The sequence below is a fragment of the Passer montanus genome, unplaced genomic scaffold (genome assembly GCF_014805655.1).
Source record: "Passer montanus isolate IOZ18808 unplaced genomic scaffold, ASM1480565v1 scaffold18, whole genome shotgun sequence".
Classification (NCBI taxonomy): domain Eukaryota; kingdom Metazoa; phylum Chordata; class Aves; order Passeriformes; family Passeridae; genus Passer; species Passer montanus.
The window spans coordinates 1,176,874-1,193,434 of NW_024365381.1; the positions used below are offsets into that span (position 1 = coordinate 1,176,874).

At 34.4% G+C, this 16,561-nt stretch overlaps 1 protein-coding gene across 1 annotated transcript in view; it reads right to left on the reverse strand.

Annotated features, from left to right (window-relative positions):
* Positions 1 to 268: 268 nt before the first annotated feature.
* ARHGAP5 (Rho GTPase activating protein 5) overlaps positions 269 to 16,561 on the reverse strand; it is a 47,213-nt gene continuing 30,920 nt past the window's right edge. The window contains exons 5-8 of the mRNA XM_039704826.1: positions 10,787 to 10,864; positions 9,716 to 9,847; positions 7,954 to 8,059; positions 269 to 4,074 (exon numbers count right to left, since the gene is read on the reverse strand). Of these exons, the coding sequence (XP_039560760.1) occupies positions 3,744 to 4,074; positions 7,954 to 8,059; positions 9,716 to 9,847; positions 10,787 to 10,864 (647 nt within the window). The 3' untranslated portion in view covers positions 269 to 3,743. The remainder of the gene's footprint in view (positions 4,075 to 7,953; positions 8,060 to 9,715; positions 9,848 to 10,786; positions 10,865 to 16,561) is intronic.

The following is a 16,561-nucleotide window of genomic DNA, read 5'->3' on the forward strand; positions in this document are numbered from 1 at the left end:
TATCATTAGCAGAATTATGACTAATAATGTACAACACTGATGACTTAAAGCTGACCTTAAAAGCCCAGTTTTTACTTCAGGTTTAGATTCCACAGGAAAAATAAATTTAAGAGACCCACGAGAAACAGCCACCCACCCAAGAGAAACTTAAACACACACTGCACTCTTACTTTAGTAAGATTTAGTGCTAGATTTCATTTCTGTGTCTGTGAAAGATACGGTGCTTTTGCCTTTAAAAATTTAGTAGGCAACTAAACTGAACATTATACACAGTAAGCATCTTAGTATTTTATTCGTTGCATCTTTTATACAGAATAAGCTTCACTGATACTTAATTCACTGCAGTATTCTCCTGATGTAGCAATAAAAGATTACATTATAAACAAAGAACAAAATTTTTACTTGAATTTTTTTTTTAAATGTGTGCAATTTTTGCAGTTGACAAACAGCATCACAATTACTGAAAAAAATGAAAGAAGCACATAAACTATGGCCTGGTTTTTTAATCTCCAATTGATAGTTTTTCTGTGTTTATCATAAATATGAGAAGCTAAACTCCAGCAACTAAAAATAAACATACCTATAAATTCCTAGCAACCAGGATTCAAATAAAGGAGAAAACATATAACAACAAAGTTTCTTTTCACTTAAGTTGACATCTGCAATCTATTTACACTATATGAGTTCAAATTCCACAAGATCATGAAGGGTAAGGATTTTTGAAACAACCTGTTAAGCAATATTTGAAATGGCACTTCTGTAACTCAGGTCTGGGATTTTAGAATTGCTAAAACAGTAAAAGACAATACACTGCAGTATGTCTATACCATAATAACACACACAAAAAAAGAAACTACTCCATAAAGTGTCACTGAGATGGCTCAATCAAAGTAATATACATTTGTATCTTTATCAAGATAGATATTATGGTAAAAATGCTCACATTAAAAAATATAGTTATTATTATTTGGATTTTCATTAAAACTAGAAGGGTCTACATGAGCCAAAGTATGAGGAATTTGGATATAATAACATGCTTCCTCATTTTATAGCGCTAATAAAAATAATAATAGAGAAAGCTCTATTAAAAATCTTTAATAACCACAGTTTAATTTCCTAGTATACTTTAAAAACTTTACTATGTGGGTGTATGTGCATGCATGTCTGCATAAACACACAAACAGATAAAAAAACTCCAAGTGTATATATTACACATACACACATGTCCACATTCCTGCACACAGCAGTTCCATAATGCAAACAGTATGCAGGGACTCTTCCATGTGACAAGCAGGCACCACATGCCATGCTCTTATTTCTCTATGCTTATCCAGTAAATATAATAACCCTTTCATATTTGGCTGAATGGAAGTGTTAAGATTCTTTAAAAAAATGGTGATTTAGCCATTTAGCCACAAGATCATACATAAAGAAATGGTACTGCAAATACTGCTGATCAAAAGTTCAACATGAAAGTTCATAATGAAATGGAATGTAAATCATTCTAAAAATTAGTATCCAAAGATTAGTTAAATATCATGGCAAAAAACTTGGAATTTATAGAAAGTTTAAAATGTAATTCACATTACAAAGACTGGAGATACTTTATAGATGGAATTTTTAAATATGGATATGACTGGCATTTATTCTTAAGCTTACTTCTATTAGAAATAGACTTGTTTCCTGTACAGGTGATGCTTTGTCTATGCCATATACAGTAGAAAAATAAATTCTTTAGCAACCTAGAAATAGTTTATAAAACTCTTGAAGTTTCATTTTCTTTGCTAAACATGCCAAGATTAGACTGAAAACTATAAATAAAAGCTATACAGACAACAGGTAAAGTAGAAGAAGTTATGAATACTAGAATTTACAGGACAGACTTTATTGTACTATTAGTTCCTGTGTGCTTTGCAATAGGAATAGGGTTGACTTTTCTTTTTTGTTTGTTTTCTTAAAAAAGATAATTACTTGCAAGAATATAACACAATATCAAGATAATTTATAATATACATGTACTTCAAACAGCAGCCAGGTTTATGGTATTTTAGTAATCTAGAATGATAATCCAAGTCATTAGAAGTACAATACCTAGGACATAAGTGGGAAAGGCAATTTTTATTTTGGGAAAATGGAGCAAATCAATCTCTTAATAAAAGCCTTAATTCTCAAAATTATCTATTTACTATAATACATACAAGACGATCTTAAATCTTGTTATAAGTGAAGATTACAACAGTGACCATCATAAAGCTTTTTTTTTAAACTACACAAAACATTCTAGCAGCTGAATGAGCCAAAACTTTCTTCTTTGCAGACCTAAAAAGGTACATTTTGAGCATGAAAGAAAAAAGCTGCTATGAAAAGTCTTACAGGTAGTGTTTTGTCTATGGTCTCCCCTTTGCTACAATTTGTAACCTTCTAATTTTTTTACCACTATCAAAATATTTAACCAAAAGATTTGTTTAAATTAAGCAGCATTCTTTTACAGCAAAATTTGTACCAATATAAAAGTAAAATAAATGAAAAAAAAAGATAATTTAAAAATACAGTGAAAAAAAAAGAGTCATTTGAAATTTTAGTACAACATACCACAGGAAAAAAATATGAATACAATTTTATGTGATTTTATATATACACACTCCAAAGAGGTTAATTGTCAGTACCCAAAGTATTTATTGCCATGTATTAGCAATGCATTTTTGTATATCTTTAGAGGGTCACATAAAAATAGATTTAAAGAATAGATTAATTGAAGTCCTAGATTAAAACATTGTTTGGTTTAGAGAATTTTACTACAACAAAAGTCATGTTTATGTATGAAAAGTTATATAACCTTATATGAAAATGTCATGAACTATTTTCTAAACACTACATGTATTCCCAAGTGGGAAAAATTAAAATATCTAAAATATATTAGATTAAGTTTACAAGACCATCAATGATCTTTTAAACATGCAGCTGTTTACAGAATTAACAGTTTTACAAAATGTTTAGTTCAGTACTGGAACATAAAGAAATAAGTAGGCAACATCAAAATTTTTGTACAATATTTGAAACTCACTTTTACAACAAGCATGTCCTTGGTATTGTGCTGTAAGAAATAATAAGCAAGTTCACCCACCCTTAAAATGTCCACAGGTTTACTTATATGTAAAGATGGATGGTGAGGGACTGTAAAATTCTCAACAGTGCATTTTGCATTCTTCCATAAACCACCCTAAGCATAAAGTCACATAAGTAGCCAGGAGATTACAAAATAAACTATAGCTGGGCTTTAGTTGTTTACACAGAATGCTTGAATGTGAAGAAAATTGCCAAAAATAGCATGTTAAATAACAAAAAACAGCCATAAAGCAGGCTGTAAGCACTGAATGTTTCATAAATGTAATTTTTTTAATCATTTAATTTCTATAGAAAAATTTTTATTCACAATATATTGTGACAAACCGTCACAGGAATGATATAGTGATTGCAATAAGGTATCATGCAGCAGCAGCTTTGTACTTTATAGCTATTTTTGCTTTTAAAAATTAAACCTCTCCAGTCATGCTTATCACATAGTTTTTATCTGCAGCGTGTACAAATGAGGAACACAGTACGGGATATAACAAAAAGATGTCCAATCAGCTGGATGGGAATTATTTTTCATAAATATGAAGTACATTACTGTATCCTGAAACATGCATGTCTATAGCTTGTCTCTACTGTCCAGCGCCAGGCTGCCTGCAATCATCATCTGTCTACATAATGCCCAGAGGGTCTGCTGGTAACTGCGACTGGATCAGCTGGGGCTGCAGCGGGGGCGGCAGCTGCAGGGGTACCATGGGTTCCACCATCTGCACTGGGTTGGAAGGTGGTGGCTGACAAGCCACTGGGTTGGGTGCTTCTACAATCTCCCCGTTGTAAAAGAAAAACTGACATTGTTGAATGAAGGTCTCTATAACTGATTGGTGGATTTTGGTGGTAGAAAGAAACTCTCTGTTTTCAAAATCAGGTCTCATCAAAGTAGGCCAGAAACAAATCGATAAGTTATCAGCAGTCATATAGTTGGTCTTATATTGTTGACTAACCCTGAAATGAGAATGATACACACAGAGTGAATTAAAACCAGTATGCAATCAACGAGAAACATTTTTGAATATTTTATGCAATTATGCAGAGGAAAACTTAGAAACCATATCATTTCCAGATTTGGATAGTTAACTAATACAAATCTGATTAAGCTTTTAATCAAGAAAGAAATTCAACATTCCACCAGCATTTTGAACTGACAATAATAAACAAACTGAAACAGGTTCTTCACTTATTATCTAAATTCACTACTGCAATACTATTACCAAACAAAAACAAACACCTTCAAAGGATAACAAACCATCCTGTTATCAAATTTATCATCTACAAGTAAATACCTACTCAGAAAAATAAAATGCTTTCCACAGCAATAGGCTAGAAAGGGTCAGGGTATTTTGTTTTCTAAAATATTCTGCATTCTAAACTGACATCACAATTTTATCTAGAAGTAATTACTGAGATATACATGAAAAATCATGTGTTAATATATCTGGCAAACACCTAAGATATGCATTCAGCTGGGGACATGCATTTCCTATATTACAGTAGATATCACAAAGGTAGCAGAGCCACAATTGTCATGTAGAAATAGGTAGAAAATAAAATTTCAGAAATTTGTCACAAGAGCAGCCCACAAGAATTTCTGACAGCTGGCTGTAGTCCATAGACTGAAGAGCTGTGAAAGCCATAGTAAACACTAGAATTAACACCATAAGAAAACATTTCCACTCATTTACAATGCATGTATAATGGTAATAGTAAAACATAAATAGTGTGAAGTTATACAAATACTGTCTCTCAATCTGTTTTGAGTAAGTTTGGCCCAAAGGACATTTGGATACTATTTCAGAGCAGCAGTAAAATTCATAATCTCTTTGCTAAAAAAATTACATTTTAAATTAATTTACAGATTAATGAATCAATGTAAGCTTCATTTTGCTTAGCATTATTATTAACATGCTGCATCCTCATGATCATCAGACTAAATAAAGGAAGTAATGGGAATGTATGACTAGATGTGAGAAAAAAAAGAAATGCATTGCACCTTTTCCCCAATAACAGCTCACCACCAGATTAAACAAAATGAACAATCAACTGCATCCCCTCCTGTGCTTCAACTTTACCTTTATACTTTCTAAGAGTAAACAAAACCATACCAAACCTGTATGTTGGTCTCCAACCTAACTGTCTCTAACTACTTCAGAATCTTCTTCTAAGTGCTCAGCAAGTGCTCATCTACCTTCTATGTTCACTCAAAATTAAAGATGACGCGTCTCTATTGATCCTGCCCACTTTCTTCACTGCCACATCTCAGGAACTTCAGACTGCAAATCCACTCTGACCAGACTTTAAAAGCTGTACACTGGTGTTTTCCCAGATTTCAGAAGCACATTATGCCAGATTAGTCCTTATGTATGAAGGGTTTTGTTAAAAGAACATGTCTAAAACACAACTAGTATCAAAAAGCCCAATGTCAATCCAACACTATCTTGTTTTAAAAGCTCACTTCTGCTTACAGTTAACTAACCACAATTACCTGAAATGCTCAGAAAGGTGCTTATAACACTAAGGAAAAATTCATCTCACTGTTGCCATTTATTAAATTCCCATGCTTACTGTTCCCATACTATGTGAATAACACCTGTATTTTTTGTTTCAACAACCAGGTTTTGTGCTTGTGGACATACCAAAATAATATCAATCACAAATCATTACTAACTACACAACAATAGCACATATTTTACTGTAATTAAGTAGGATGTAAAAAAAAGCATCTAAAACATTAGCTTGTGATGAGAGCTTTCATGATGTAGAAGACTGCTTTACCTCATCAAATGAACAATTCCTTTGGCAAACAACATTTCCATTTTAATTATATACCAGCAGTATTTTACCACAAATTAGTCTCTTAAAAATAAATACAGACTATCAAGAATTTAGCTACAAGTTGCCTTTAAGATCCTGTACACAGCTGTATCTACCTCTTTCTATATACGCATTTCCTTACAACCAAGCAGACTTCTTGTTGAATGGAATGCAACTACCTGACACTGCAAATGAGATAAAAAATGACCTTTTTTTAAGAAAATATAATTTTGTTACTAGCAACCTGCAATGTAAATCATGCATCATTAATAGAGAGGACCAGACCAGAAGGTTCAATGTACATCACTTATGTTCTCCAGTCAATTCCATGATCAATAAAGGTTAAGTAAGCTGAACACGTGAAAGAGAGAAGTGTAAAAGTAGGTACCTAAATTCCAAAATCTTACATGTTCTGTAAAAAGTGCAAATATAGGGTACCTACATTCTCCCTGTTGACAAAGCAGGAAAGTTAAAGCTTCTTATTTCTACCCCTGTACCACAAGCTCAGTTAAATCTTTACAAATAACTGAAGAAACACAAACACACAAACAGTACTCCAGAACAATTAAATGTCATGAAAAGCTTATATATATGTGTTTATACACAAAATTGCCTGGCTGAAAAGTAACACTGCACAGAGAGACAAGAAAGTGCTGATGGACAACAAACTGAGCAGGAGTCAGCCAGGTGACCCTGTGGCAAGGGCAGCCAACAGCACCCTAGGCTGCATTAGGAGTGCTGCCAGCAGGTCTAGGGAGCTGATCTTTACCCTCCTCTCAGCACTGCAAAGGCCACATCTGGAGTCTGGGATCCAGCTCTGGACTCTCCAGCACAACAGACATACGAACACACTGGAGTGAGCCCAATGAAGGGACTTTAGGAAGAAGATTATTAAGAGATCAAAGATCCCTCAGATGAGGAAAAGCAGAGAATGTTAAGAGTGTTTAGCCTGGAAAAGCTTGGGGAAAGTCTTATCATTGGTTGGTAAGGAAGATGAATTGAGACTCTTCTGAGTGGTGCTCAGCGACAGGACAAAAGGCAACAGGCACAAACACCCACAGGAAATTCTCTTAGCATAAAAAAAAACATTTTATTGTGAGGATGACTGAGCACTGAGCCTGAAACAGGCTGTTCTGAGAGACTGGAGTCTACCTTCTTGGAGATACTGAAACCTAACCGGATACCATCCTGGGCAATCTGTTCAAATTCACTTTGTCAAAGCAATGGGGTTGAACAAAACAATCTCCAAAGATCCCTTATAACCTCAACAATAATACAGTTTATCTCATTCTGTGGATTTCAGAAAATAATTTCATTGTAGCTGAATAAAGAAGCACAAGTAAGCTGCTCTTTTCCTCTCTTTTTTACGATATTCCACATGTAAAGGCACAGATTAGGATGTGATATACATCTATTAATACTATTTTAGTGAATATGAAAATAACTTTTAAATATAAAAATGTTAAATTTCGTGCAAGGAGCAAAATTTAAGAAGCAAGTGTGACCATTTACTGTTACTTACAGCTTTGTTCTACATTAACTATTTAGCACAGGGTTTGGGCTCTGTATTTTAGATTTTGATTGAAGATTTTAGAATTTATTTGATTTGACACCTGTTTTGGCAGGAGGGGGAAAGGGGGAGAGGGGGAAGAGGGTGTTTAGACCAAATGACTCAAATTCCTTAAAACCTAGATTAGCCTATCATTTTAATAGCTATTACTTCTTGGGGAGGTAGGGTCTGCAACAGTTATAATTAGGTGCATAGTTATTATTAGCTGAAGTTACTCTTTCAAGCTTTTATTACGTACAGCATTCTTATAACTTTACAGTAGCAATGATTCCAGATAAATGTATGTCAAAAATATGTGAGAAACAAACCTATAAGGCTTTATTAATCAACTGTAACTCTTAATTTCTTTTTTCACATTTTCAATTCTAATAGATAATTCATTGTTAAAAACAAAATTTTTAATGCAACTGTTACAACTTAAACAAAATTAAAAAATACTAAACCTGTTTAGATGTGTTATTATGTATCTGAAGACATCATAGTTCACTGGGTGGAATTTCTTCACAATCTCTTTTAACTCGTGTAGCCGTTCTGTCTTATCCATGATTTCTATAGAAATAAGTGACATTTTCTGACACATCTAGAAAGACATACTGAATAAAGTGCTGCTAAGTCTTTTTCCTAGTATAATGGTACAAGTAACCCACAGAGAAATATCAAGTGAGAAAGCATTTAATAAAATACTTATTTCCATAGAGTAACTTTTTATTATAGAGTTAGTGTGCTTAGAGTAACCAGGACAAAGGACACCCACTGCAAGTTTAACTAAGCACAAAAATATTTTTCTGAATTTAAGCAGAATTATTTATCTCTGTTCAGCAAATAATTACTTGACTAGCTTACTGCTAGCTTGTAGAAAAACAATGTGACAGGGTCATTTCTTGTTAGAGTTCCCTCTGCTTGCAAAACGTTGTGACAGAAAGATATTCACATGAGCTTAGAATATTCTTAAACTTCACAGTTACTCAAATAATAAAAAAATTACAAATAGGGCTGGTGCAGCTATTTTGAATATGCTGCCTAAAGAAGAACAAGGATTGTTCACAGGCCCAAAGGACATTATTCATGCTTCAAACAGGAAATAACCAACATGTAGGAAAGAAATATGAAATAAAGCAATTTTATCTTTAAAAAGCAGCAACCAATGCTGTGGATCCATACAGTCTGCAGAATATGCTCCTAATCAATGATGATTCATATTATAAAAAGGACTATAAGTTCCCCTCTATTACTTGACTGCATTGCTAAAAAGAACTTGGATCTACCCTAATACCATAGAAAAAATGTTAAATACAGTCCAATATATCCCAAATATAAATTTAGAACACTATAAATGGCATTTTAAAACAGTAATTACACTTATATTCTAAGCTATTTTATGCTTTGACTAGAATTTAACTGTTACACTTTTTTATCTTTAAAAAAGAAAACCAAAGCAACTACATTAAACAAGCAATATGCCTGAAAAGCACAGCAGAAATACCAAAAATAGCTATTTACAGACATCATCAGAAAATACAAAATTTCTAATGGGCTATATATTAATCAAGTCCAGGCCCAAGCCTTAGGCTTAGACCAGTGCTTCCATGTTTTGAACAAAAAATACTTTGGAATACTGTACGTCACAGTAAAAAGTGTGGTGGTCGTTCTGTGGAACAGCTCGCTGCCAATACAAGACACTCATTGCAAAGACAGGAATACTATGAAATGTCTGAGAAATGTTTGGAAGGCAAAGGCAAACAAAACTAAGCATCTTGTAAGAGCTCCAAAAGAATTAGAAAAAAACTCTACGTGAATTAGAGAATGACCACAATATCCCATAGATGTGTCTGATTTTTAAAGTCTATTTTGAATGTAAGAACTCATTAATTCCAGGGGTTTTTCCCATTAACAACTGCAAAGCTGCTCCAAGAGCTTTCATCATTTTTATCACTTAACAAGAAATGGAAAAAAGTAGATGTCTCCGAATTAAATTGTCTAGGAAAATAATATATAAACTTATTGTCAAAAATTAGTGTATTACATTCATCTCACCATATACAGTTCTTCTAATTTTAAAGAATATTAAAAAATACGTGTGTCTAAGGAAATTTTAAAAATACTCAGTGTAGATAGATAGTCCTTTCAACTTACAATGAAGTAAAATTGCAATAAGGGCAATGGAAATAACACAACTAAATCAAGAAAAGGTAGTTAATTACTTACTTGATGTTTCTAACAACTCTTGATGCAAAGAGTAAGGAACTAATGGATCTGGCAGATCTGCAAAAAAAGCTTTCAGAGCTCCAGCAACAGCATTCACTGTTACTCCCATTGATTCTAGACTGATATTATGATCTGCAAAACAAAAATTTAAAAATAGCAGTGTAAGTAAAACCTACTGTTATCATTCCTTATAATATTTTATGAAGACAAGAATTTATTCAAAACATTAAAAAGTAAAATTTTGCTAAATTATTATTAAATAAGGAAGGAAAAGGTGAATCTGTTGACAAGCTGCTATCACACCAACCTACAAAAAGCAAATATAAGAAAATCTGACAGTATTACAAAACAGCAGAAGATCCAAAAAATGAAGTTGTCTTATTCTCCATGAAGACCTGAATGATATTGTATTTGTCATTAACTGGCTTTCAATTAATCAATTTTGCCCAGAAAGAAGTTATAAATTCTATTTCCCAAAATGCTGCTAAGCAGCAAAGCATAAAGAAATAGCACATTTATTTTCTTTAACACCTAGGAGATATTTTACAATTTTTCACAGACTCAATTTCATGATTAACATTCAAGGATTTTTAAAAAATATTCTCATTTTAAAATATAAACACATCAAAGTGAACAGTCTAAACTACCAATCACATTTCATTATATTCTACAATGACAAAGGCTGTATTAGAAATTATTCAGACTTAATTGTTAATGCGTGGTATTCAAGAGAGCTTTCACTAAAGAATTACTGTTTGTGGGGCACAAGAAGCTGAAGTGAACGCCTTAATGCCTAGGGCTGATGAACTGTTAACACAAGGAGCAACTAATACGGCACTTAAACTCTTTCAAACCTCCAAATACCACCTAGATAGTATTTTAACAGCATTTAAGCCAGCAACAAAATTCTCTTCCTATCCTTGGAGCTTCAGTGGCAATAACCTAGACTATACCAATACAACCCACCAGACCATTAAGGACACAGTGCTACAGAGGTTGGGTTGAAATTGCAATCTTTTTATATTGCACTGTGATAAATCCATAGCTTTAAATAATAAAATCTCTGATTACCTTGATCAAACTGTTTTTGAATGTTGTCTTGATCGGTCTTATTCCCACTAACACGGTACAGGCCTTCAGTACATAATCCTTAGAAGAGGAGGAAAAATAAATATTAAAAAGCAGGTTTATATACTATCAAGCAAAGCAGAACCAGTTGTAACTACTAATTCAGAAATCAAAAGTAGGAAAACATTTCTTAAGTGTCAAAAAAGTTAACACATGAACTATTACAGCAATATAGGAATACCAAAACACAAACTGTCGGTTGTCTATGGAGTCCATCATTCCATTTAACATGAGTCAGAGGAAATGACATTGTAGGATAAGAAGACTCTGATGCAGGTATTTGTCGAATAATGTAGCCAAAATTATTCTCTTACTGATCTCTATTAGACTGTTGCTATTTGCACCGGGGTTTTTTTATAATCAAAAACCTAAATTCTGTGGTACCCACAAAATTTATGTTTTTAAAAACTGTCTTCAGAGTTGGGGCTTAACAATTTATTATGACAAGCAATAACACGCTAAAATACTTTGCAGGGTAAAAAAAAACCCAGGCATTTGTAACTGAATCCTGATCTTTTAATTTCATGGTGTAACACACTCCTGTATATGACAAGAACTTTATCTTCCAACTTCCAATGCTTTCTCTTTTACCATTTATATTTTATAAACTTTGAATCCATTTCTCCTCACTATCTAAGGTAAATTATCCCATCATTTACAAGTCTTTCTTTAAGAGGTGGGGGAAAAGGAGAAAGGTGTTAGGAAGCAGAGGTTCCCCAAGCTTCTCATTATTACTTTGTTTTACCACACATCATCATAATTCCATCAGCCTTTCAAGGTAAACATTGAACAGTCCACCTTAATTATGCACACACTCCACTCCAGTGATTATGCTTCCTACCACATTGCTACCTTTTTTTGCCCACAGCTACTCACAGAATGAAGGAGTCCATCCTGATAGTCCATCACACCATTACCATTACTATATTTTTCTTTTTTAATTTAGAATCTATTAAGCAATATAAACAATTTATAGTTCTTTAATTCTTCAAGTTACCTTTATGGGTGCAAAATTATCTATACACTAGATCTCTGTAACACTACATGGGTTTATTAAAAATTCACAGGTTTCACAGTTCTATGAAATCTCTTGGCCTTTTGCCATCATAGGCCAATAACTAAATACACTTTAGATCATCAGATCAATACTTAACAGTTCTGTCACACTACAATCCACCCAATGGTTACCAAGAAACATTAAGAAACCTATAACAATATTCAAAGTACAAAAAAACCACTTGAATGGTTCATACAGCTGAGATATTTATAACAATTTCACATGACTGTTCTAACTTACTCTTTCCTTCTTAATGTCTCAACAACTCAACATGTCTCTTCACTGGCTGCATCAAGGCTTATTTAGTAAGCATTTCTTCAATAAACATTCATGTCCATCATTTAGCTTTCCAATTCCATAGCCAAGGATTTTCCACTCGTAAATATACACCTGAACAGTCCTTTCATAAAACCTGAGCCTTGTTCACTGATATCCTTGAACACCACTAAAAGGTTAAATTTGGTGGCACAGAACAAAAAGTGGTTTCAATGATTCAGTGACTCCTACATCTTGAAAAAAGTTTCAAACCTGCCTTCAAAAAAAAAAATCCCAAATGTGTTTCATGTGATCACAGCTAGAAACACTTTAAATTCCTCTTTACAGCTTCCTCCAGAAGCCGTAAATAAATAAATAAATACAAAAGACCACTACTTTAAATTCCTCTTTACAGCTTCCTCCAGAAGCCGTAAATAAATACAAAAGACCACCGGTAGATGAGAACAAGCTATGATCAAGATTTGCTTTGTCTAGTATGAGAGGATTCTCTGTTGGAGTCCCTACAGCTCCAGGATAGTCTTTGTTTTATCCAATTACTATTCAATGTCCTTTTGCACAAAGGAAACTGCATGTGCTGCAATAGCATTTCTAAGAAGTCTGACCCAGTCACTGTTTAGCAGGAGTGTATAAATCTCACACACTTGAAGAACTGGCTGCTTTGGAGACATATGCTCTAGTGTGGTATCTGCACTACAGTTCTAAGAAACAAAGAAAGACAACTTACAGTACTTCAGAAAATTTTCAGGTTAATCAAGGAGATGACTACTGAACTTAGGCATCTTCCAAAAATAATGAAGTGCTGCAATTCTGGATTAAGCTAAATGTGTCTTCTGAATTCCTCAAGGAAAAAATTTTTCTTGCTCGTGTATATTCTAGAAAGTCACGCTTCATGAAATGGTTGGTCAACTGTCATTACCCTTTCTCTAAGGCACGGAAGGAGACAAGTTAATCTGTTTGTGTGTATACACAAAGCTAGAAGTCTGAAAGTATTCTTTAAGTAAAGCTCCAGTTCTCTGTTCTTGCTATTATGCAACCAGGTCTCTCAAACGCTTCTTACATCAAGATCTTCCATCAAGTATCAGACTTCTAGGTCACTAGTTTTAGCTTTTAAACACCTTGCATGTCTATAATATGTATCTATAATAAAAAGAGGGAGAGATAGAGAGCTCTCAACATTTCTTTTTTCTGTCAGCTTTTTAAAAATTTGGTTCCTTCATCTGCATCCTCTTGATTTTTCAAAACTTTTTTCCATGTTCTTACTCTGTTTGTGTTCTGGTCCAGTTGTCATTCTCAACATATCCTTACCAAACACAACTGCTGCTGCAATATTATATATCAGAATCATGTGATTTATTTGCTTCTCTGTCCTGCTAGTTTTACAACACCTCTAGGTTTAAATAACTAGACCCTCCTTACATGACATCACAATAACCTACATTTATTTCAAGACAGTGCACATTCCCTTTGCCTAGGCTACTATTTTCTCAAAATACCTCCTAGTGCCTAATAAATTCTCTTGCACCTTCTTTTGTGCTGCCAGTTGTGACCAGGGCTCCATCCCACCCAAATGGAACTTCACCACATGGGGTTCAAAGCATTTCAGAGAAAATGAGCAAAGTGGATCTGCACCTATACGTCTAATCAGTCTGCAGGACACTTCCATTTTCAGGCCCCAACATAATTCCACAATTCTTGGAACATACTAACTTCAGCACAAGAGAAGACCAAAATCTTCCTGGCACAATATCCATTTTCCAGACCATATACTACACCATGCTGTATATGCTTGAGGAGAGTAGAAAGGCCAGGAAGAAAAAACCAAAATCTACCAGCAATATTTTTGTGGTATATCCTCCCAGCTTTCTGCAGATGGTGGCTTACGTAGGCTTTTGTATAAGGTGTTGTAAGAGCCACCTGGGGATTTATCATTCACTCAAACCCCTTCAAGTAATTTACTTGTAGTCTTTACATCATGGTGACTGCACTTTTGTCATTCCAGAATGTACATTATGAAAGCACAGAGTTTATGCTCAGTACCTAAAGTTTGCATATTTTTTTCTCTCAACAACAAGTAGCAATTTCTCTACATTTTCCCAGAGTCAGTTTTGTAAATTTATGAAATTTCTCTTCCTGAGAATGTTCTAAGCTAATCGATTTGGTGCATCTTTATCCAAGAGTTACTATTATTCCCATATGTATTATCTTTTCCAATTCTTTCCTATTGTGAGGACGGCTGAACCAAATTGCAGCCAATATCGAAACTGTGTGTACAGCATCACATCATGTAATAGCACAATTTTTCTTCCTCCAGAACACTTACTCTTTTTTTTTTTTTTGTTTGCTTGATAGCAAGTACGAGAGTTTAAGTTTTCAGAGAGCTGTCTATGATGATTTCAAAGCCTGTTCCCAAGCGACAGCAGCTATACTAACATTTGGACTGCTGAAAACTCATAGAGGGTCTGTTATCAACATCCATGGCCAGGTTCTGCTATCATATTCTGCCTGTGTTTCTGAATACATGCCACAATCACAGCAAGTCCATCTCTCCCAGTTCAATTCCTCTACAGTGGCCAACAGAACCTCTCAGGACTCATTCTCCACTACAATAGCTGAGACTATCATTCCCACACCTACCTTTGTAAATTTGGTGATCTGTATATTTCTCTAATTTTATTGCATAGATTGATCTGGTGTATCTCTTTTCAACTCCTATGCTACAACACAAGACTAAAGGAACTGCCAATTTACTGATCCAAACCAGTAATTTCTATGTACACCTAGAATGTATATAATTACTGAATAAAGAAGCCAAACTCTAAGAATCTCACACTAACTTTACTTACATAAAACACATTTAATGTGTCCTCATCAATACTGACATTTAAAGTCCCATGACATTCAATTCACACACTGAAAACCAGAACCAAAAGAAGTGTTTTACTGCTTCTTGTAATAAAATAATTTACAGCATATTGAAATGTTCAATAAACAATAAGTAGTGGAAGGAAATAAGCAGTACTTTTAGAAAGACCCTTACAAATAGGAAGCTCTCCACAGCTGAATTAACATTTCTATAATTTACACTAACTGATTATTAAACAAGGTCTCAATCATTTTATGAAGTGTCACTCAAGCCCGTACTTTAGGGCCTGCCCATTTAAAGAATACAAGACTACAATTAATATGACACTATGAACATGCTTAGGAGAAGCAGGTGCATTCTTTACTTCATTAAAAATGGGTGCAATTGAAGCATTGTAGTTTTCAGGCATATAGCTGTTTGATCACTTTGGGTCTGGAGAATGCTGAGGGAATAAATGGAGCAGCAAACTATCGTACATACCCTGGCATCTTTGTCCTACCTGAGTTGTTTAGGAATTCTTTATATAATTCCCATGAGTTTCTTTTGAAGAGATATCTCATTAGCAATACAACTCAAATGCACAACATGTGTTTTATGAGTATTTCAAAACAGATTTGTTTACAGTTTTGAGTGATTCTCTCACACTACTAAATTAATGCATGTGCTCCTCCCTTGTCTGGTAGTCAGTCTTCCATTAGGAAAAATGACTGATGTCTGGTTTACCCTCTTGAGTTTGTTTCCTCTCCTGATTAATTCCAAAGTTACAAACACGGGACTGGTTTACAGTCTCCTAACTACTGAAACCTATTCTGTGCCAATTTTGAAGTGATCACAGAAGGAATTCTCAGGAGGATCATCTAGTGCAACCTTCTGCTCAAATAACAGTCAACACTGAAATCAGATTTGGGTACTTATCTAAACTTCCCTTTAATATCTCCAATTTTCCCCACAATCTCTCTGGATAACCCAAACCAGTGGTTTAATAACCTTCAGAACAAAAGTATTCCCTTTCTTTCTAATCAGAACCTCCTATATTAATGACATTGTACTTCAGTTCTTTAGCCTGGCTGCACCCTCTCAGTAATCTCCTCATAGGTATGGGAAACCTCCTCCGGGTACCTCCTCAGCCTCTTTCTCTCCAAGCTGAATAAACCCACATATTAGGAACTCCAGCCTCTGACCCCAGCCCCTGACCCTCTTTTGCTAGACCCAAGTTTGTCAACACCTTTCTTGCAGTATTTCAGATGATGTCCAACGAGTGTAGAGCAAAAATCAGTAACCACTTCTACTGCTGTAGTGCCTGCCCCTTCAACTGGGAAAATCCAATACAGAAGGCATCATCAGCCTATTTTCTGCCACAACCACAAGATCCTTTTCATTAGCACTGATATGGACCCAGGCAAGTGCTCAGCATGTACTAGTGCAGGGGTTCAGCCCTTGCAATTCTAGTTGAATGGCCTGGCATTTGTCCTCACTGAATTCCTTCAGGTTCCTATTATCCCATTCCTCCAGCTTGTCTAGA